Raw genomic sequence first — 17,475 nt, forward strand, 5'->3', positions numbered from 1 at the left:
CCTGCAAAACGCACAGACACATAAAACCTTGCAAAACGCACACACACATAAAACCCAGCAAAGTGCACAGACACATAAAACCCTGCAAAACACACAGACACATTCAAAACCCTGCAAATCACACACACACAAAACCCTGCAAAACACACACACATTCAAAACCCTGCAAAACTCACACACACGTAAAACCCTGCAAAACTCACACACACATAAAAGCCTGCAAAACACACAAACATAAAACCCGGCAAAATGCACACACACACATAAAACCCTGCAAAACGCTCACACACATAAAACCCTGCAAAAAACACACACACATAAAACCCTGCAAAACGCACACACACAAAATCCTGCAAATCACACACACGCACGCTTATGAAACCCTACAAAACGCACTCATATAAAATCCGGAAAAAAAGACACACACACACTCTCTCTTTCTCACACACACACACACACATTCAAAACCGTGCAAAACAAACACACACGTAAAACCCTGCAAAACACACACACACACAAAATCCTGCAAAATGCACAGACACACACAAAACCCTGCAAAACGCACACACACATAAAACCCTGCAAAATACACACACGCACACTTATGAAACCCTAAAAAATGCACTCAAATAAAATCCGGAAAAAAAGACACACACACGCTCTCTCTCTCTCACACACACACACACATATATAAAACCCTGCAAAACGCACACACACACAAAACACTGCAAAACACACACATACGCAAAACCCTGCAAAACGCACACACACACAGCACCCTGCAAAATGCACACACACACATAAAACCCTGCAAAACACACACACAGATAAAACCCTGCAAAATGCACACACACACAAAACCCTGCAAAACACACACACACACACAACACTGCAAAACGCACACACACACAAAACCCTGCAAATCACACACACACAAAACACTGCAAAACACAGACACACAAAACCCTGCAAAATGCACACTTACAAAACCCTGCAAAACGCACACACACATAAAACTCTGCAAGATGAACACACACAAACCCGTGCAAAACGCACACACAAAACCCTGCAAAACACACACACATTCTAAAACCCTGCAAAACTCACACACACATAAAACCCTGCAAAACACACACACACACACAAAACCCTGCAAAATGCACACACACACATAAAACCCTGCAAAACGCACACACACATAAAACCCTGCAAAATGCACACACACACACAAAACCCTGCAAAACACACACACACACAATACTGCAAAACGCACACACACGCAAAACCCTGCAAATCACACACACACAAAACACTGCAAAACACACACACAAAACCCTGCAAAACACACACACACACAAAACCCTGCAAATCACACACACACAAAACACTGCAAAACACACACACACACAAAACCCTGCAAAATGCACACATACAAAACCCTGCAAAACGCACACACACATAAAACTCTGCAAAACGAACACACACAAACCCCTGCAAAACGCACACACAAAACCCTGCAAAACACACACACATTCTAAAACCCTGCAAAACACACACACACACACACAAAACCCTGCAAAACGCACACACAAAACCCTGCAAAACGCACACACACACAAAACCCTGCAAAACGCACACACACACAAAACCCTGCAAAATGCACACACACACAAAACCCTGCAAAATACACACACACACTTATGAAACCCTACAAAACGCACTCATATAAAATCCGGAAAAAAAGACACACACACACTCTCTCTCTCACACACACACACATATATAAAACCCAGCAAAACGCACACACACACACAAAACACTGCAAAACACACACATACGCAAAACTCTGCAAAACGCACACACACATAGCACCCTGCAAAATGCACGCACACACATAAAACCCTGCAAAATGCACACACACATAAAACCCTGCAAAACACACACACACAGACACAAAACACTGCAAAACGCACACACACAAAACCCTGCATAACACAAACACACACATAATACCCTGCAAAACGCACACACACACATAAAACCCTGCAAAACGCTCACACACATAAAACCTGCAAAACGCACACACATAAAATCCAGCAAAACACACACATGCGCACAAAACCCTGCAAACCGCACACACAAAACCCTGCAAAACGCACACACATAAAATCCAGCAAAACGCACACACACAAAACCCTGCAAAACGCACACACAGAAAACCTTGCAAAACGCACACACACAAAACCCTGCAAAACGCACAGACACATAAAACCTTGCAAAACGCACACACACATAAAACCCAGCAAAGTGCACAGACACATAAAACCCTGCAAAACACACAGACACATTCAAAACCCTGCAAATCACACACACACAAAACCCTGCAAAACACACACACATTCAAAACCCTGCAAAACTCACACACACGTAAAACCCTGCAAAACTCACACACACATAAAAGCCTGCAAAACACACAAACATAAAACCCGGCAAAACGCACACACACACATAAAACCCTGCAAAACGCTCACACACATAAAACCCTGCAAAAAACACACACACATAAAACCCTGCAAAACGCACACACACAAAATCCTGCAAATCACACACACGCACGCTTATGAAACCCTACAAAACGCACTCATATAAAATCCGGAAAAAAAGACACACACACACTCTCTCTTTCTCACACACACACACACACATTCAAAACCGTGCAAAACAAACACACACGTAAAACCCTGCAAAACACACACACACACAAAATCCTGCAAAATGCACAGACACACACAAAACCCTGCAAAACGCACACACACATAAAACCCTGCAAAATACACACACGCACACTTATGAAACCCTAAAAAATGCACTCAAATAAAATCCGGAAAAAAAGACACACACACGCTCTCTCTCTCTCACACACACACACACATATATAAAACCCTGCAAAACGCACACACACACAAAACACTGCAAAACACACACATACGCAAAACCCTGCAAAACGCACACACACACAGCACCCTGCAAAATGCACACACACACATAAAACCCTGCAAAACACACACACAGATAAAACCCTGCAAAATGCACACACACACAAAACCCTGCAAAACACACACACACACACAACACTGCAAAACGCACACACACACAAAACCCTGCAAATCACACACACACAAAACACTGCAAAACACAGACACACAAAACCCTGCAAAATGCACACTTACAAAACCCTGCAAAACGCACACACACATAAAACTCTGCAAGATGAACACACACAAACCCGTGCAAAACGCACACACAAAACCCTGCAAAACACACACACATTCTAAAACCCTGCAAAACTCACACACACATAAAACCCTGCAAAACACACACACACACACAAAACCCTGCAAAATGCACACACACACATAAAACCCTGCAAAACGCACACACACATAAAACCCTGCAAAATGCACACACACACACAAAACCCTGCAAAACACACACACACACAATACTGCAAAACGCACACACACGCAAAACCCTGCAAATCACACACACACAAAACACTGCAAAACACACACACAAAACCCTGCAAAACACACACACACACAAAACCCTGCAAATCACACACACACAAAACACTGCAAAACACACACACACAAAACCCTGCAAAATGCACACATACAAAACCCTGCAAAACGCACACACACATAAAACTCTGCAAAACGAACACACACAAACCCCTGCAAAACGCACACACAAAACCCTGCAAAACACACACACATTCTAAAACCCTGCAAAACTCACACACATAAAACCCTGCAAAACACACACACACACACACAAAACCCTGCAAAACACACACAAAACCCTGCAAAACACACACACACATAAAAGCTTGCCAAACACACAAACACATTAAACCCTGCAAAACGCACACACACAAAACCCTGCAAAACGCACACACAAAACCCTGCAAAACGCACACACACACAAAACCCTACAAAACGCACACACACACAAAACCCTGCAAAATGCACACACACACAAAACCCTGCAAAATGCACACACACACAAAACCCTGCAAAATACACACACACACTTATGAAACCCTACAAAACGCACTCATATAAAATCCAGAAAAAAAGACACACACACACTCTCTCTCTCTCACACACACACACACAAATATATAAAACCCAGCAAAACGCACACACACACAAAACACTGCAAAACACACACATACGCAAAACTCTGCAAAACGCACACACACATAGCACCCTGCAAAATGCACGTACACACATAAAACCCTGCAAAACACACACACACAAAACCCTGCAAAACACACACACACACAAAACCCTGCAAAACACACACACACAAAACCCTGCAAAACACACACACACATAAAAGCCTGCAAAACACACAAACATAAAACCCTGCAAAACGCACACACACAAAACCCTGCAAAACGCACACACACAAAACCCTGCAAAACGCACACAGACAACAAAACCCTGCAAAATGCACAGACACACAAAACCCTGCAAAACGCACAGACATACAAAACCCTGCAAAACACACACACACACAAAACCCTGCAAAACAGACACACACACAAAACCTTGCAAATCACACACACAGAAAACCCTGCAAAACACACACACATAAAAACCTGCAAAACACACACACAAAACCCTGCAAAACGCACACACACACAAAACCCTGCAAAACGCACACACACAAAACCCTGCAAAACACACACACACATAAAAACCTGCAAAACACACACACAAATCCCTGCAAAACACACACACACATAAAACCCTGCAAAACACACACACACAAATCCCTGCAAAACACACACACACAAAACCCTGCGAAACACACACACATTCAAAACCCTGCAAAACTCACACACACGTAAAACCCTGCAAAACACACACACACACAAAACCCTGCAAAACACACACACACAAAACCCTGCAAAACACACACACACATAAAACCCTGCAAAACGCTCACACACAAAAAACCCTGCAAAAAACACACACACATAAAACCCTGCAAATCGCACACACACACAAAACCCTGCAAAACGCACACACACACAAAACCCTCCAAAACGCACAGTCACACACAAAAGCCTGCAAAATACACACACACACACACTTATGAAACCCTACAAAACGCACTCATATAAAATCCAGGAAAAAAGACACACACACACTCTCTCTCTCTCACACACACACATATATAAAACCCTGCAAAACGCACACACACACAAAACACTGCAAAACACATACATGCGCAAAACCCTGCAAAACGCAAACACACACAAAACACACACAAACGCAAAACCCTGCAAAACGCACACACACACAAAACACACACATACGCAAAACCCTGCAAAACGCGCGCACACACAAAACACTGCAAAACACACACATACGCAAAACCCTGCAAAACGCACACACACAGCACCCTGCAAAATGCACACACACACATAAAACCCTGCAAAACGCACACACACATAAAACCCTGCAAAACACACACACACACAAAACCCTGCAAAACACACACACACGAAACCCTGCAAAACGCACACACACACAAACCCTGCAAAACACACACACACATAAAAACCTGCAAAACACACACACAAAACCCTGCAAAACGCACACACACACAAACCCTGCAAGGCGCACACACACATAAAATCCTGCAAAACGCACACACCCAAACCCCTGCAAAACGCACACACAAAACCCTGCAAAACACTTACACATTCAAAACCCTGCAAAACTCACACACACACAAAACCCTGCAAATCACACACACAGAAAACCCTGCAAAACGCACACACACACAAAACCCTGCAAAACGCACACACACAAACCCTGCAAAACACACACACACATAAAAACCTGCAAAACACACACACAAATCCCTGCAAAACACACACACACATAAAACCCTGCAAAACACACACACACAAATCCCTGCAAAACACACACACACAAAACCCTGCGAAACACACACACATTCAAAACCCTGCAAAACTCACACACACGTAAAACCCTGCAAAACACACACACACACAAAACCCTGCAAAACACACACACACAAAACCCTGCAAAACACACACACACATAAAACCTTGCAAAACACACACATACATAATACCCTGCAAAACGCGCACACACATAAAACCCTGCAAAACGCTCACACACAAAAAACCCTGCAAAAAACACACACACATAAAACCCTGCAAATCGCACACACACACAAAACCCTGCAAAACGCACAGACACACAAAACACTCCAAAACGCACAGACACACACAAAAGCCTGCAAAATACACACACACACACACACACTTATGAAACCCTACAAAACGCACTCATATAAAATCCAGGAAAAAAGACACACACACACTCTCTCTCTCTCACACACACACACATATATAAAACCCTGCAAAACGCACACACACACAAAACACTGCAAAACACATACATGCGCAAAACCCTGCAAAACGCAAACACACACAAAACACACACATACGCAAAACCCTGCAAAACGCACACACACACAAAACACACACATACGCAAAACCCTGCAAAACGCGCGCACACACAAAACACTGCAAAACACACACATACGCAAAACCCTGCAAAACGCACACACACAGCACCCTGCAAAGTGTACACACACACATAAAACCCTGCAAAACGCACACACACACAAAACCCTGCAAAACGCACACACACACATACCCTGCAAGGCGCGCACACACATAAAATCCTGCAAAACGCACACACCCAAACCCCTGCAAAACGCACACACAAAACCCTGCAAAACACTTACACATTCAAAACCCTGCAAAACTCACACACACACAAAACCCTGCAAAACACACACACACAAATCCCTGCAAAACACACACACACATAAAAGCCTGCAAAACACACAAACACATAAAACCCTGCAAAACGCACACACACACAAAACCCTGCAAAACACACACACACATAAAACCGTGCAAAACACACACATACATAATACCCTGCAAAACGCACACACACACATAAAACCCTGCAAAACGCTCACACACATAAAACCTAGCAAAACACACACACACACACACAAAACCCTGCAAAACGCACACACACACAAACCCTGCAAAACACACACACACATAAAAACCTGCAAAACACACACACAAAACCCTGCAAAATGCACACACACACAAAACCCTGCAAGGCGCACACACACACAAACCCTGCAAAACACACACACACACATAAAAACCTGCAAAACACACACACAAAACCCTGCAAAACGCACACACACAAAACCCTGCAAGGCGCACACACACATAAAATCCTGCAAAACGCACACACCCAAACCCCTGCAAATAGCACACACAAAACCCTGCAAAACACATACACATTCAAAACCCTGCAAAACTCACACACACACAAAACCCTGCAAAACACACACACACAAATCCCTGCAAAACGCACACACACACAAAACCCTGCAAAACGCACACACACAAAACCCTGCAAAACACACACACACACAAAACCCTGCAAAACACACACACACACAAAACCCTGCAAAACGCACACACACACAAACCCTGCAAAACACACACACACAAAAACCTGCAAACCTCACACACAAAACCCTGCAAAACGCACACACACAAAACCCTGCAAGGCGCACACACATAAAATCCTGCAAAACGCACACACACATAAAATCCTGCAAAACGCACACACACACAAACCCCTGCAAAACGCACACACAAAACCCTGCAAAACACACACACATTCAAAACCCTGCAAAACTCACACACATAAAACCCTGCAAAATACACACACACACAAAACCCTGCAAAACACACACACACAAAACCCTGCAAAACACACACACATTCAAAACCCTGCAAAACTCACACACATAAAAGCCTGCAAAACACACAAACACATAAAACCCTGCAAAACACACACACACACAAAACCCTGCAAAACACACACATACATAATACCCTGCAAAACGCACACACACACATAAACCCTGCAAAACGCTCACACACATAAAACCCTGCAAAAAACACACACACATAAAACCCTGCAAAACACACACACACACAAAACCCTGCAAAACACACACACACACAAAACCCTGCAAAACGCACACACACACTCAAAACCCTGCAAAATGCACACACACACACAAAACCCTGCAAAATACTCACACGCACACTTATGAAACCCTACAAAACGCACTCATATAAAATCCGGAAAAAAAGACGCACACACACTCTCTCTCTCTCACACACACACACACATATATAAAACCCTGCAAAACGCACACACACACAAAACACTGCAAAACACACACATGCGCAAAACCCTGCAAAACGCACACACACACAAAACACACATACGCAAAACCCTGCAAAACGCACACACGCACAAAACACACACATACGCAAAACCCTGCAAGACGCGCAAGCACACAAAACACTGCAAAACACACACATACGCAAAACCCTGCAAAACGCACACACACACAGCACCCTGCAAAATGCACACACACACATAAAACCCTGCAAAACGCACACACACATAAAACCCTGCAAAACACACACACACACAAAACCCTGCAAAACACACACACACACAAAACCCTGCAAAATGCACACAGAAAACCCTGCAAAACACACACACACATAAAACCCTGCAAAACGCACACACACAAAACCCTGCAAAACGCTCACACACACAAAACCCTGCAAAACACACACACACACAAGACCCTGCAAAACACACACACACATAAAAGGCTGCAAAACACACACACACACACACACAAACCCTTGCAAAACACACACAAAACCCTGCAAAACGCGCACACTCACAGCACCCTGCAAAAGGCACACACACATAAAACCCTGCAAAACACACACACACACCAAACCCTGCAGAATACACACACACACATAACCCTGCAAAACACACACACACAAAACCCTGCAAAACGCACACACACACAAACCCTGCAAAACGCATACACACAAATCCCTGCAAAACGCACACACACACTCAAAACCCTGCAAAACGCACACACACACTCAAAACCCTGCAAAACGCGCACACACACACAAAACCCTGCAAAATACTCACACGCACACTTATGAAACCCTACAAAACGCACTCATATAAAATCCGGAAAAAAAGACACACACACACTCTCTCACACACACACACACACACACACACATATAAATCCCTGCACACCATACACACGCACACACACACAAACACACTCTCTCACAGAAGGGTCGAATATTGCTCACACTCTTTATATACTCTGGAATGGGTGTGCTTGATGCTGAGTATAGGGATTAAGTTGGGAGCTGATCTTTCCCCAGTATTGACTACCAAAATCCAGAGACTGCTTTGAGCAGCAGCCCATTCTGGGATGGTGAGTAGGGCTGCAACTCCACCAAGGGAACTAATCTTCCTTGTGATTCCATCATTGCAGCATTAAATTTCAGGGGACTGTTGGAACAATGTACAGCTGACATTGCTGTAAGTGGAGTGAGTTGATTTTCAGTTCAGAGAATAAGGTGGAGAGAGGACATGATCTAGACCTTTAAAATGCTGAAAGGAATACTGTTGATAATATTAAATGTAAGTAGAATATCGAGCAGGAAGTGTGAATGCAGAGCTAGTGAAGTATCACATCACATCTCAGCACTTCACACACAGTAAATAGTGCACTGTTTATTATTGAGGGAAACAGATCCCTATTCTGTAATAACAGCCATGAATGATCATTTATTATGAAAGACTTGCATTGATACGGCACTTATCACCAGCCCAGGGGGTCCCAAAGCACTTTACAATCAATTAAGTACTCTTGAAGTGTAGTTGCTTCATAGACACATATGTAATGACTGTCACAATGTAACAGCCAATTTGTGCACAGCAAGCTCCAACAAACAGCAAGCTGAGAATTGACAAGGGAATTGGTTTGTGTGATGTTGATTTAGGGATAAATATTGGCCATGATACCGGAGAACTCTCTTGATTTTCACCAAAAAAGGTGGCATGGAATCTTTTGCATCAACCCAAGAGGCCAAGAGGGTAGTTTAATGTCCCTTTTGAGAGACTGCACCCGGGACAGTGCAGCAGTCCCTCAGTACTGCACTGGACGTGTCAGCCTGGAGTGTGGGCTCGAAGACCTGGAGTGGGAGTTGAGTCCATGACGTTCTGGGGAGAGTGTTACCCACAGCAGACACCTTGTTCAGTGGTGTGCCACTTTTTTTAAACGAGTTAACAACTGTGTTAAAATAGAGCAGAAAGGAATTTGGTAGAGCAGCTGAAAGCCTGGTGTCTTAACGATAAGGATTGGTGTTGAGTTTTGCTACAGTATTCCTCTCTCGCTTCCACTACTCAGGAGTTTCCTGTTCCCTTTGACATTCTATTGGTTTGTCTCTCTGGCCTCTGGCCCTGTGCTTCCCCTTGGAATGAAGTGGAACTGGTTTTGTCTGTAAACTGACCTGACATAGGGTAGGTCCTGTGCTGTCTGGTTGTCCAGGATGGCTTGTTCTTCCGTTCTAAGGGATGTATTGATTAATAATGCCAATAGAATGGTTCAGTGTATCCAAAGCAGCCTTTCTAGGACAAATCTCAGACTATCCAAAGTTGCTGTATGGCGACATGTTTTACCCCACATGTTAGTTTAGCAAACGGCTTGCACACAATTTAGATAAAAGTACTCCAACTGGAACATTGTGTTCAGTTCTGGGTGCCACACTTTAAGGAGGTTGTGAAGGCGTGGGAGAAAGTGCAGAAAACATTCACGAGAATGGTTCCAGGGATGAGGAACTTCAGTTAAGTGGATAAATTGGAAAAATTGGGACTGTTTTTCTTGAAGGAGAGAAGGTTGAGAGGAGATTTGATAGCAGTGTTCAAAATCATGAGGGACCTGGACAGAGTAGATAGAGAGAAACTCTTCCCACTTGTGAAAGGATCGAGAACGAGAGGGCACAGATTTAAAGTAATTGGCAAAAAGAGCAATGGAGTCATGAGGAAAAACTTATTCACACAGCGAGTGGTTAAGATCTAGAATCCATTGCCTGTGGGTGTGGTGGAGGCAGGTTCAATCAAGGCATCCAAGAGGGAATTGGATTATTATCTGAAAAGGAAGAATGTGCAGGGTTACAGGGAGAAGATGGGGCAGTGGCACTAGGTGGATCGTTCATTCAGAGAGCCAACAGACACATTCTGTGATATTTCATATTACTGGACATTTACTGTCACTCATTACCCAAGGAAATAAAGCAGCCTCATTGTTCAAAAAACACTTGCACCCTCTGTCTTTCATCTTAGCATATTACATTCACAAAGGTTAAAGTTCACAAGCACAAGCATGGACTGCAGCGGTTCAAGAAGGCAGCTCACCACCACCTTCTCAAGGGCAACTAGGGATGGGCAATAAATGCTGGCCTAGCCAGCGAAGCCCACATCCCATGAATGAATTAAAAAAAACACATTGTGGTGATATGAGTATTGTGATCACATGACCACTGATGCCGTTTTTCTTAATTTACTAATCAGAAATGCAATGATCCAGATGTGGATTCTCAATTAGCCACATGTGGCTAACTTCGTGGACCCCGCTGGTTTAAAGGGCTCTGTTGATTCAGTGCTGTATTATTCCACCACAGCCCATCAATTCAATGTGACATTGCTGCTAGGCTGTCAAAGCAAAACGCTGGTGGGCATTGGGAGTCACAGCAGCTGCTTTGAAAATTAAGTATGTATTTTGTTTACAAATGATTTGCTCCATATTTTTCAAATCAATTCTGTTTCATCTTGAAGGGTGCTGCATTGTCACACGTTTTAATGAGTTAAGAGGTTCTGGTTCTAGAAATAATTGCATTTTGTCACATCAATTCTGCTGCTGCAACAGAGAACACAGAGAGAAAAGGGTGGAATTCAGGCGGTTTATATATAACAGCGAGAGAGCGATCAAAAATTTGCTTATTTTCTTTTTTTTTAACCAACAACCGCACAGAAAGCTTGAAGTTCACACACATACTCCATGTGAAATGAGTATTAAGATTACGTGACCAGTAATGGTGTCTATTATAATCAGAAATCCATTTAGTACATTTGGATTTTCAATTGCTTACATGTGGATAATGTGTTGAACAAAACTGATCTGGTCAAAAGAGACATGGATGGACATGTTAGTGCCTCTCTACTCATTATAAATTAGCAAGATAGTAGGGAAAATTCTTTATTCATTCTCGTGCAAAAATGAATTTGTTCTTTACAATATTTTTGACTAACCAGAGGGAGTATTCACCCTCCTCCACAGTTGTTTAACATTTGGTAAAATGCTTAGAAGCTTCAACCTGTTATCAGTTTATGGCTAGTATTTAAACCTGGGAACTTTGTATTTTTTCTTTAAACCATTTTACCACCGCCCCCACCCCCACCCGCCAAGTGGAAACTACTAATAAGCAGTGTGGGTGTGAATACGTGCAGGTGTGTGTATGTATGTGAGAGTACGTGTGTGTGTGTGCGTGAGTATGTGAGAATACGTGCGTGCGTGTGAGAGTACGTGTGTGAGTGCATGCGAGTGCGTGTGTGCGTGCGTGTGAGTGTGTGCAAGTGCGTGTGAGTGAGTGCGTGCGTGTGAGTACACACGTGTGAGTGAATACGCACCTGGGCGTGTGAGTGCGCGTGAGTATTTGTAGGTGTGTGTATAGGTGGCAGTATTAAGCTGGCTTCCCCTCTAGTCACTCACTCCTTCTAGGTCCCTTTTTGTTGATCCAAGGCTGGTCTAAGCTTTGAACTGTGCCTGTTTCATCCCCCCACTGCCCTCCCCCAATCAAGACTGATCTATGCCCCTCTCCCACCTCCCCGATTGAGATTGATCTGTGCTCCTCTACTGATCGAGACTGATCTGTGCCCCTCCCCTTCCCCAATCGAGACTGATCCATGTCCCACCCCCTCCCCCAATCGAGACTGATCTGTGCCCCACCCCCTCCCCCAATTGAGACTGATCCATGTCCCACCCCCTCCCCCAATCGAGACCGATCTGTGCCCCTCCCCTTCCCCTGATTGACTGATCTGTGCCCTTCCCCCAGCCAAGACTGATCCATGCCCCTCCCCCATCAAGGCTGATCTGTGCCCCACCCCATCGAGACAGATCCGTGCCTCCCGTCTCCCCCATCAAGACTGATCTGTGCCCCTCCCCCATCGAGACTGCTCTGTGCCCCTCCCCCATCGAGACTGGTCCGTGCCCCTCCCCCATCGAGACTGCTCCGTGCCCCTCCCCCATCGAGACTGGTCCGTGCCCCTCCCCCATCGAGACTGATCCGTGCCCCTCCCCCATCGAGACTGGTCCGTGCCCCTCCCCCATCAAGACTGATCTGTGCCCCTCCCCCATCGAGACTGGTCCGTGCTCCTTCCCTATCAAGACCGATCCGTGCCCCTCCCCCATCGAGACTGATCCGTGCCCCCCTCCTCCCCCATCGAGACTGGTCTGTGCCCCTCCCCCATCGAGACTGGTCCGTGCTCCTTCCCTATCAAGACCGATCCGTGCCCCTCCCCCATCGAGACTGATCCGTGCCCCCCTCCTCCCCCATCGAGACTGGTCCGTGCCTCTCCCCCATCGAGACTGGTCCGTGCCCCTCCCCCATCGAGACTGGTCCGTGCCCCTCCCCCATCGAGACTGGTCCGTGCCCCTCCCCCATCAAGACCGATCTGTGCCCCTCCCCCATCGAGACTGATCCGTGCCCCTCCCCCATCGAGACTGATCCGTGCCCCCCTCCTCCCCCATCGAGACTGGTCCGTGCCCCTACCCCATTGAGATCAATCCGTGCCCCTCCCCCATCGAGACTGATCCGTGTCCCTCCCCCATCGAGACTGGTCCATGCCCCCCTCCTCCCCCATCGAGACTGGTCCGTGCCCCTCCCCCATCAAGACCGATCTGTGCCCCTCCCCCATCGAGACTGGTCCGTGCCCCTACCCCATTGAGATCAATCCGTGCCCCTCCCCCATCGAGACTGATCCGTGTCCCTCCCCCATCGAGACTGGTCCATGCCCCCCTCCTCCCCCATCGAGACTGGTCCATGCCCCCCTCCTCCCCCATCGAGACTGGTCCGTGCCCCCCTCCTCCCCCATCGAGACTGATCCGTGCCCCTCCCCCATCGAGACTGGTCCGTGCTCCTTCCCTATCAAGACCGATCCGTGCCCCTCCCCCATCAAGACCGATCTGTGCCCCTCCCCCATCGAGACTGGTCCGTGCCCCTACCCCATTGAGATCAATCCGTGCCCCTCCCCCATCGAGACTGATCCATGCCCCTCCCCCATCGAGACTGATCCGTGCCCCTCCCCCATCGACTGGTCCGTGCCCCTCCCCCATCGAGACTGATCCGTGCCCCTCCCCCATCGAGACTGGTCCGTGCCCCTCCCCTATTGAGACTGATCCATGCCCCTCCCCCATCGAGACTGGTCCGTGCCCCTCCCCTATCGAGATCGATCCGTGCCAGTTAAAATTTGCCTGATGAAGCGTGTTGGGACAGTTTACTACGTTAAAGGCGCTGTATAAATGTTAGTTATTGGTTTTGTTGTTGTTGCAGTACGCCACTACGGAACCATTGATATGTGAACTTGGAAAATTTCTCAATATTCCCATCTATCCAGTGCACAGCCCTTTGCTTTTGTCCATCGGCCTCTATAACCTGACCAAGACAAGGGACCCCCAAAGATTGAAGGAATCGTGAAAGTAAATCAAGTGATAAGGAATTGTGCGGGGAATATTTGGGGAGCTGTAAGGAATGTTGCTGTGTGCTTTACTAAACGATCCATTCCTCCGCAGGTCTGCCCCTCAAACTCCTTGAACATGTCCACAGATCAGCTCTGTAAGTTTGTTTTCCCTTTCTCTTAAACCGAGTGTCAGAACCTTTGACTCGCGCTCAGTTGGAGCTCATTTTTCCTCCTTGTGTTTTTTTTTGAACTCCTCGTTTCGAGACCAACAATCTCGAGACCAACAGCCCCGTCCCCAGGCACCACCAGCTCCCGCATGGGTGATGTTTCGCAGGTGATGCAAGTCAGCCCAGTGTTGTAGATCAAGAAATAAGCTGGTCACATGTAGCCTGCTGATTGGTTTACGTGACTGAGCTTTGATTGGATGATTCGCTCCCCATTGTGGGGAATTGGGCTCAGCAGGAGCCTCGAGTTTGTGTTTCATTTATTCTCGGGGTGTGGGCGTCGCTGGCAAGGTCGCCATTTGTTGCCCATCCCTAGCTGTGGTTGGAGAGACGGAGGGGAGGGAAAAGGAAGGTTTTTGGGGAGAGTTTGGAGGGGAAAGGAATGGAGGAGGCAGTTGAAGGGAAGCAGGATGGAGGAGACTGTTGAATGAGAGGTGGTTGAAGAGAAGGAGGATGAGGGGCAGGAGAGTGGAGGGGAGGAGATATTGGAAAGGAAGAGGATAAAGTGGAGGGGAGGAGGAGCCTGGAAATGAAAAGGTTGAAATCACAAGTACATTAGTGATGAATGGCCCAATGTCACGCTAAGTGGGTGAGCATGTTAAATTGACAGAAAGAGGAACTTCACAGGGATGCATTAGCACTCTGGCTGCTAAAATTGCAGGGATCGGCTTTTCATGCAACTTACTGCACATGTGCTGCTTAAGTTGCTGTTGCTGTGCAATTTGTCCCTTTAAGGGTTCCTGCCTGATGTCGGATATTGCAAGGGAACTGGAAAATAAGAACAAGGAAGCCTGGTCAAAGAGGGAGGTTTTAAGAAGTGTCCGGCCACATGTGCACCCTCGATGTTAACCACTCCACTGTTGGTGACCATGCCTTTGATTGCCTCAGCCCCAAGCTCTGGAATTCCCTTCCTCCACCTCTCTCTCCTCCTTTAAGATGCTCCTTAAAACCTATCCCTTTGACCAGGCTTTTGGCCACCTATCCTACTATCTCCTTGTATGGCTGAGTATCCAGTTTTCTTTGATTTGTTGCTGTGAAACGCCTTGGAACATGCTTACTGCGTTAAAGGCACTATGTAAATGCACATTGTTGTTGTTCTAGGGTGTGCGGACTGTGGTAAATGCCTGCCTGGGGAGTGCAGGATACATGGGCCATTAATCAAGGTGAAGGACAGGACCATTCCCAGCCGTGCCAGGCTGACTCTACCACACTACCTTGCCCTCCGAGTATTGGAGATGCCAGCTGTCAGCAAGCAGAGTAAGTAGCCTATGCAGTGACTGGGTCACAAGTACCTCATGTTCTAAAGGTATCTCTTATAGGTTGAGGTGAATGAATAGAAACCAGAGAACAAGGAGTAGACATAACTGCACTCAGAGAAGATACAGCAGAAACGGTTACCACATGAAGAATAAAGAAAGGATATAGAGGCAATTCAATGTAGAAACATCTGGGAGTTGCCATCAACTAGAAACTTAACTGGACCAGCCACATAAATATTGTGGCCAATAGAACAAGTCGGAGACTGGGAATTCTGTGGTGAGTAACTCGCTTCCCGACTGCCCAGAGCCTGTCCACTGTCTACAAAGCACAAGTCAATCTGATGGAATACTCTCCACTTGCCTGAATAAGTCCAGCTCCCAACAACACTAAAGCAGCTGGACACCATCTAGGACAAGGCAACCCACTTGATTGGCACCCCATTCACCGCCTTTAACATTCATTCCCTCCACCACCAGCGCACAGTGGCAGCAGTGTGTACCATCTACAAGATGCACAGAAACAACTTGCCTTCGACAGCACCTTCCAAATCTGCGACCTCTACCACCTAGAAGGACAAGAACAGCAAACACATGGGAACACCACCACCTGGAAGCTCCCCTCCAAGTCACTCACCATCCTGACTTGGAAATATATCACCGTTCCTTCACTGTCACTGGGTCAATATCCTGGAACTCCCTCTCTAACAGCACTGTGGGTGTACCTACACCACATGGACTGCAGCGGTTCAAGAAGGCAGCTCACCACCACCTTCTCAAGGGCAATTAGGGATGGGTGACACCCATATTCCATGAACAAGTTTTTTTTGAAAAAAGGATATTGAAAGCACAATATTGAGAGAGGGAAAAACAGAATCCAACTTAAGGACACAAAGAGGGAACCATAATTTTATGTGGGAGAACCTACTGAGACATACAGGAGGGATGGGCTTGAGGGCTGGCAATAGAGATGCAGGTGAATTGTACACTTTTAATATAGAGGTATTTGTGTGGCTAGGAGTATAATAAATGGAAGAGAGGCATTGGTACACAGGCTAGTTTACAGAGACTTTTAGACACTTTCTACCACCACCAGCCAACAGGAGAACAATTCAGTGACGTTTCCGGTATGGGATGGATCAGTACATGTATCTGTTGCAGCACACATTATACTATAACACATTCCTGAACCACATTCTG

At 46.1% G+C, this 17,475-nt stretch overlaps 1 protein-coding gene across 1 annotated transcript in view; it reads left to right on the top strand.

Annotated features, from left to right (window-relative positions):
* The window catches only part of LOC144690179 (zinc finger protein PLAG1-like), a 91,354-nt gene that overhangs the window by 65,132 nt on the left and 8,747 nt on the right, over positions 1–17,475 (top strand). Inside the window, exons 2-3 of the mRNA XM_078557631.1 lie at positions 14,908–14,950; positions 16,121–16,276. Of these exons, the coding sequence (XP_078413757.1) occupies positions 14,908–14,950; positions 16,121–16,276 (199 nt within the window). The remainder of the gene's footprint in view (positions 1–14,907; positions 14,951–16,120; positions 16,277–17,475) is intronic.

Source organism: Cetorhinus maximus, chromosome 14, assembly GCF_964194155.1.
Source record: "Cetorhinus maximus chromosome 14, sCetMax3.hap1.1, whole genome shotgun sequence".
In the NCBI taxonomy this organism is placed as follows: domain Eukaryota; kingdom Metazoa; phylum Chordata; class Chondrichthyes; order Lamniformes; family Cetorhinidae; genus Cetorhinus; species Cetorhinus maximus.